The sequence below is a fragment of the Furipterus horrens genome, unplaced genomic scaffold, assembly GCF_987537825.1.
Source record: "Furipterus horrens unplaced genomic scaffold, mFurHor1.1.pri manual_scaffold_3, whole genome shotgun sequence".
Lineage (NCBI taxonomy): Eukaryota > Metazoa > Chordata > Mammalia > Chiroptera > Furipteridae > Furipterus > Furipterus horrens.
In genome coordinates this window covers 38,136,861-38,142,863 of record NW_028327173.1, presented here as the reverse complement: position 1 = coordinate 38,142,863, position 6,003 = coordinate 38,136,861, and the positions used below count along the sequence as shown (strand labels likewise).

The 6,003-nt window shown below is 53.3% G+C and overlaps 1 protein-coding gene across 1 annotated transcript; it reads left to right on the top strand.

The window, feature by feature from the left end:
* Positions 1-325: 325 nt before the first annotated feature.
* LOC150014956 (protein FAM151A-like) lies at positions 326-5,733 on the top strand. Its single transcript, XM_090269531.1, has 6 exons — positions 326-472; positions 946-1,105; positions 2,530-2,754; positions 3,451-3,590; positions 4,368-4,511; positions 4,969-5,733. Exons 1-6 carry the CDS (start codon positions 328-330, stop codon positions 5,640-5,642), a joined length of 1,488 nt encoding a protein of 495 aa, XP_090125657.1. The 5' UTR covers positions 326-327; the 3' UTR covers positions 5,643-5,733.
* The last annotated feature ends 270 nt before the right edge of the window (positions 5,734-6,003 follow it).

Sequence of the window (6,003 nt, the reverse complement as noted above, 5' to 3'; positions counted from 1 at the left end):
GGCTTTTGTAGCCTTTTTCTTTTTTTCTTTAACGCAGCATATAAAAGTTTTTGAAAATGTGTCATAATGTTGAAAGAAAACATTAAAAGTTATAAATACAGTGTGGTTTCAACTAGTCCAAACTATACATTGACAAAAATGGAAGAAAATGTACGAAAACATGAACTACAATGGAAATGTGAATCAACAGTTCCCTTCTTCCTGCTTTTCTGTATTTTCCAAGTGTTCTCTAATAAACATGCAATTTTTTTTTTTTTTTACGATGAGAATAATTGTTTTAAAACAATCAAGAGCTGATTGAGTTCTGCATCTTGCACAGGCAATGTCATGGTCCTGGAGGCGGACATCACCGTAGAAGGGCTCAACACAGCCAACGAGACAGGGGTCCCCATCATGGCGCACCCCCCAGCCATCTACAGTGACAACACCCTGCAGCAGTGGCTGGAGGCTGTGCTGGCCTCTTCCCAAAAGGGTAAGCACCTCTCTGGCCCCCCGCCCCAGCTCTCCAGCCCTCTGGTCCTCAGGAAGTATGTGCCAGGACCACTCCACTGGAGGCAAGTCTAGTTCCCACCATGAGATGCTCCCTGCCTTGACTTTCCAGCCCCATGCTCCAGAGGCCAGGCTCGGGGAATTCTAGGTGAGATGGGGGTGTGAAAGGGCACGTCCTGGGTTCTCTCTGCTGGACACAGGTGAGATGGAGCATGTAGCTCACTCCTGCAATGGTCCTTCCTCCCTGGGTTAGTGCTCCCTTTTCGAAAGCCCTTCTTCACACCCGGCCAAAATCTGGTCCCCTTCTACCTTCCTCCCCTCCCCAACCCCTTACTCCCCCCTCCCACACACATATACCATACCTGCTCTTTCTGCCCCAGGAGCTCACATCTTCCAGTTCCTTCTTCCCTGAGCATGAGGGACCAGTTCCCTAAGCCCTCAGCCTCCTCCCCACAGGTATCAAGCTAGACTTCAAGAGTCTCAAGGCTGTGGGCCCCTCCCTGGACCTCCTGCGACAGCTGACATTGGATGGGAAAGTCCGGAGGCCTGTATGGATCAATGCCGATATCCTGAGGGGCCCTAACGTGCCAATCTCCATCGAAGTCAATGCGACACAGTAAGTGTTCCCCTCTCTGCCCCAACTGTATCCAGCCCTTTTCCTTCAACATTTGACCCAGGAAGTGCTTGGGAGATCTTTCCTGAATTGGCCTCCAGACATACCACATATTCTGACCTCTGAGCCTTTGCATAGGCTGTTCCCTTTGCTTCATTTCAAATGCCTCTTCCCCATTTCCTAGTGAACCTCTGCCCAGTCACTGCCTCTCCCCAAAACTGCCCCAACATCCCAGGCTGACACCCGCACTTCCTCCTAACACAGCCCTGATTTCATTGGGGTGACTGTATCCCCAATGACCAGGGTAGAGCTTGGCTTGCTAGAAAAGTCTAAAACACTGACTCCTTGCCATCCCCCATGAAATCCCAGCACTACCACTAACAGCCCTCACATATACCAGCTGCATGATGCTCTATAGTTTACAAAGGGTCGCAAATACCAGCTTTGATTCTTACTAGCATTGCTAGGAGTCTTTTCTCCCGATTTTGCTGATGAGAAAGCTGACGACAATTGAGGCTTAATTTATTAAATGTTTATTATGTGCCCCAGGCACCATTTTAAGTACTTTAATTGCAGGATACATTTAACTCCTACAATGAGAATGGGGTAGGTACTATTATCTTTGTTAGTACAGGAACCAGCTCATCAAAGCTAAATGACCTACCTAAGTATATTCATTGGCAGAGCAAGATTCAAAGCCAGGACTTTGGTGCTAAGCCCCATGCTCTTTACCACCCATCTCTCCATCCATCCATCTGTCCATCCAACCAGCCAATAGTCCATCCATCCAATATTTGTGATTCTCAAACTGAGGTGCATTTGGAAAGCAGCAATTTTCCTCCCCTCTCCTTTCTCCTCTCCTGTTAGTGGCACCTCAGTTTTCCTGTGTATAAAAATGTCAATGGCACAAGATAAATATAGTTTGTCTTCCTGGAGTATGATTTTACTCAATAGTTTGGGGTGAAGGAGATGGGAACATTTTTTGCCTACTAAAATTTGCATCAGGGCAAAATCTGAATGAAATTTTAAAGTAAAATCTGAAACTTCAGAGACTCTCACAGCAGGCAGAGTCCAGATTCCCACCCTCAGGGCTCTGGATTTCATTGCCTCAGTCCATACGGGGATGTGTAAGAGGCCCTCCTCCCCTCCACCACTTCCTGGCCCCAGAATGCCATCCTTGAGAACAAAGAGGTTGAGTGAGCTGCCCAAGGTCCCAGTCAGTACCTGAACCCAGACCCCAACGACTCCAAAATCCATGCCTTATTTGTGGGACCTTGAACAAGCCACTTCTGCTCTTTAGGACTCTGCTTCTGCCCTTATATCATAGACTCAATGGGCCCTGCCACTTCCTAGCACAGTATGGGAACCCAGGAGACAGGGAAGGGTCCACAAGGCTCTAAGAAACCCGTGTCTTCGATTCTCTGCAGGTTCCTAGCCTTGGTCCAGGAAAAGTATCCTGAGGCCACCTTGTCTCCAGGCTGGACCACCCTCTACGTGCCCCTGTTCCCAAACAGCACATACACCCGAGCGATGGTGGAGAAGATGCAGGGTCTGGTAGGAGCGCTGCCACTGAGGGTCACCTTCCCCGTGCGGGCTGTCATGGTACGGGCTGCCTGGCCCCACTTCAGCTGGCTGCTGGGCCAATCTGACAGGTGAAAACTCCCAGCCCCCTGGCACAGCCCCTGCTCCTGCCAAACCCACCCCTAGGCACTGATTCTAGATGCTCCTGGCTGGCAGGGTCTTAAAGATTCTAATCTAACCCCCGCTGGTGCTTACATCCTGTACAAAGTCCCTTTCTGCTTGTGTGCTTCTGGTGACAGGCTGTTCACAATCACCTGAGGCAGTCCGTCCATTGGTGGATAACTAAGTCTCTGCCTGTTTTAGTTTACACTGAGACACACTCTGTCTCCCCACAGCTTCCTCCCACGGGAACCAGTTGTGGGGCTGCACAGATTATACCAGCAACTTCTGCCCAAGGACAGTCCTCCATCCCCACTCCTGCAGTCTGTTCCCAGATGCCCAGCCCCACCTTCAGCAGCTCCCCACAGGAGAGCTTCCCCCACACCTGGCTTCTCCCCGCACCCCCTGTGCCCATCCCATTCTGTCCTTGACCCTCTCCTAAAACAGGAAATAGCACCCGTCCCTCCTTCTGGGTCTCTGCTTTCAGTTTTCATTCCTGAAGCCCCTGTGGCTTCTTCTGCCCCCAGGAAGGGAGCAGTGCTCTGGAAGAAAGGGCTGGCTGGAAGTCAGCTGCTCTGCCCTTGCCCAGCCAGGGTCCAGTTCTGAGCACAGGGACTGAGAACCTAGCTGGGCCCAGACAGACACCGAGTCTGCTCTCTGGGCCCCAGGTACAGCCTGACGCTGTGGCAGGGCCCCTCGGACCCAGTGTCAGTAGACGATCTCCTCTACTTCCGAGACAACTGCGCCACCCACCAAATCTACTATGACCTCTTCGAGCCTGTCCTGTCGCAGTTCAAGCAGCTTGCCTGTAGGGAGCGGTCTGGGAGGGTGGGGAAGGGTGGTGGGCTGGATTCTGCATTGGACAGCACCTGGCGGGTACTGGGGCAGAGCTGGAGGGGTGGGACATTGGAGGGGGACACCCTGGGTGGACCAGGGAGAAGGAATCATTTTAAGCACCTACTGTGTGCCAGACCCTTGTATTATATGCTATCTAAGCCTCATGTATCCATGAAGCAGAGATCCCATTTTTATGAACAGGAAAACTTAGGTCCAGAACAGTTAAGGAATTTATACAACGTCATTCAGCTTGTACATGGCACAGCTCAGGTTGGAACACAGAAAATTTCAAACCCCATATACCTTTCCTTGCAGCATAGTTTCTCTGTGGGTTACTCTAACGTATCAGAGCGCGACCCTCTATTGTACCTGCTAATCAATGACCCAGATGCTACCTTTTTTCTTGTTCAAACCCCTCATTCCCTTGACTCCAAACCTAAGAGAGCCTGCAGTTAAGCCATATCAAAGGGGACCCATCAGATTCAACATTCCTTCCCTGGGAGCCATCTAGATGAGTGGGAAGAATAACAGTTTTGGGGCTACACAAGCCTGGCTTCATGGGTTCAATCCCAGCAACTCTGCTATTGGCTGTAGGATCCTGGGCAGGTGTCTTCCTGCAACCAACAAAAGGGGAAACCACGGCTATGTGGCAGGTTGCTGTGGGGCTAGAAAGTGTGATTAGCCAAGGCACACAGAAGGCGCTCTGTAAATGGTGGCCACTTCATCCTGACAATTTGGGACCCCACAGTGAATGCCACAAGGAAACGAAGCTACTACACAGGGGGCAGCCTGATCCCGCTTCTCCAGCTTCCCGGGGGTGACGCTCTGAGGGTGGAGTGGCAGGTTCCTGACATCCAGGGCAACGGAACAACAGCAACAGTTCAACTCCCAGGTGAGGTCTGCCTGCAGCCCCTGTGCTCCTAGCTAAACTGCAGGGACTTGACTTTGCTTGGGGCAGGGACTCTGTTACCATGGCAACACACCAGCTAGGAGGTGGAGGAGGCCAGTGTTGCCAAGGGGATGGGCTTCCTGGCCTTCAGACCAGCAGCACCTTTGAGTCCTTAGCCACATTGTGCTGTGAGAGAGGTAGGCACAGCCTCCATGGCTGAACCACTAGCAAGGGCCAAGAGCTGAGCTGGCAGCTTCTCTGTCATTCTGATGAGCCCTGGACATATTTATAGAGCAGCTCTTCCACCTAGAGCCCAGACCCAGTCCACAGATTCCAGACAGAGGGGGCACCAGCTCCTCCTTGGCTGCCCATTACCTCTTTGCTGCCCCTTTAACAAGGGCCTCTGACACCCCCGTGATCACTGAGCCTCAGTCCCTGTTGCCTCCACTGCCTCTTCCAGATAAAGAAGGCATGATCCTGCTGAATGTGGGCCTCCAGGAGCCTGCAGCTGGGGATGCTGTGCCCGTCGTCCATGCCCCAGGTGGCCCTACCCTGGCGCTGGAGTCATGCCTGCTGCAGTTGGCCACACATCCTGGACGCTGGGGTGTCCATTTGCACATAGCAGAGCCCACCGCCCTTCGGCCATCCCTGGCCGTGCTGGCCCACCTCTCCGACCTTGGTCATCTTTCTCAGCCTGTGTGGGTGGGGACCACAGTCTCCCATGGGAGCTTCACCGTGCCTGGCCATGTGGCCGGCAAGGACTTGCTTAGAGCTGTGTCTGAAGTTTTCCCCCACGTGACAGTGGCACCGGGCTGGCCTGAGGAGGTACTAGGCAGTGGCTACAGGGAACAGCTGCTCACAGATATGCTGGAGCTGTGCCAGGGCCTCTGGCAACCTGTGTCTTTCCAGCTGCAGGCTGGGCCGCTGGGCCAGAGCATGGCTGGAGTTGTGGCCAGGTTACTGGCAGCCTCCCCCCGGGCCACCGTCACAGTGGAGCACAGCCCTGCGGAGGGTAGCTATGCACCTTTGCGGCCAGTGCTGCTGGCAGCCAGGGCCGTGGATAGGACCCGGGTGTACTACAGGCTGCCCTGGAGTTACCGCGAAGACTTGCTGGCAGATGCCGGCAGGAACTGACCACCCAGTGGTGCTATGCAGGAGGACCCCCAGGTCAGACTTCCCATGGGGGAGGCAGGAAGAAATAAATGCCTCTGCCTTCCTCAATGCACTGCATGTGTGTCCTTGGCAGGATGGAGTGGGAGTGAGGCAGCTACTCAGGGGGCCTAGAGGGTCTGGAGGCTGGGGGCCAGGTCATTTCGGTTGTCCAGAAGGAACTTCTCACAGGCCTTGAAGGTGTTGTAGAATCCAGAGGAGAGGCCGGCCACATTCGTGGTCACATAGGTGAGAAAGCCCGAGGTGGCCTGGTTGTAGTAGGATACCTGCAGGACAGGAAGCCACACTCAGGGAGGCTAGGCTGGGTGGGAGGGGGGGCAGGAGC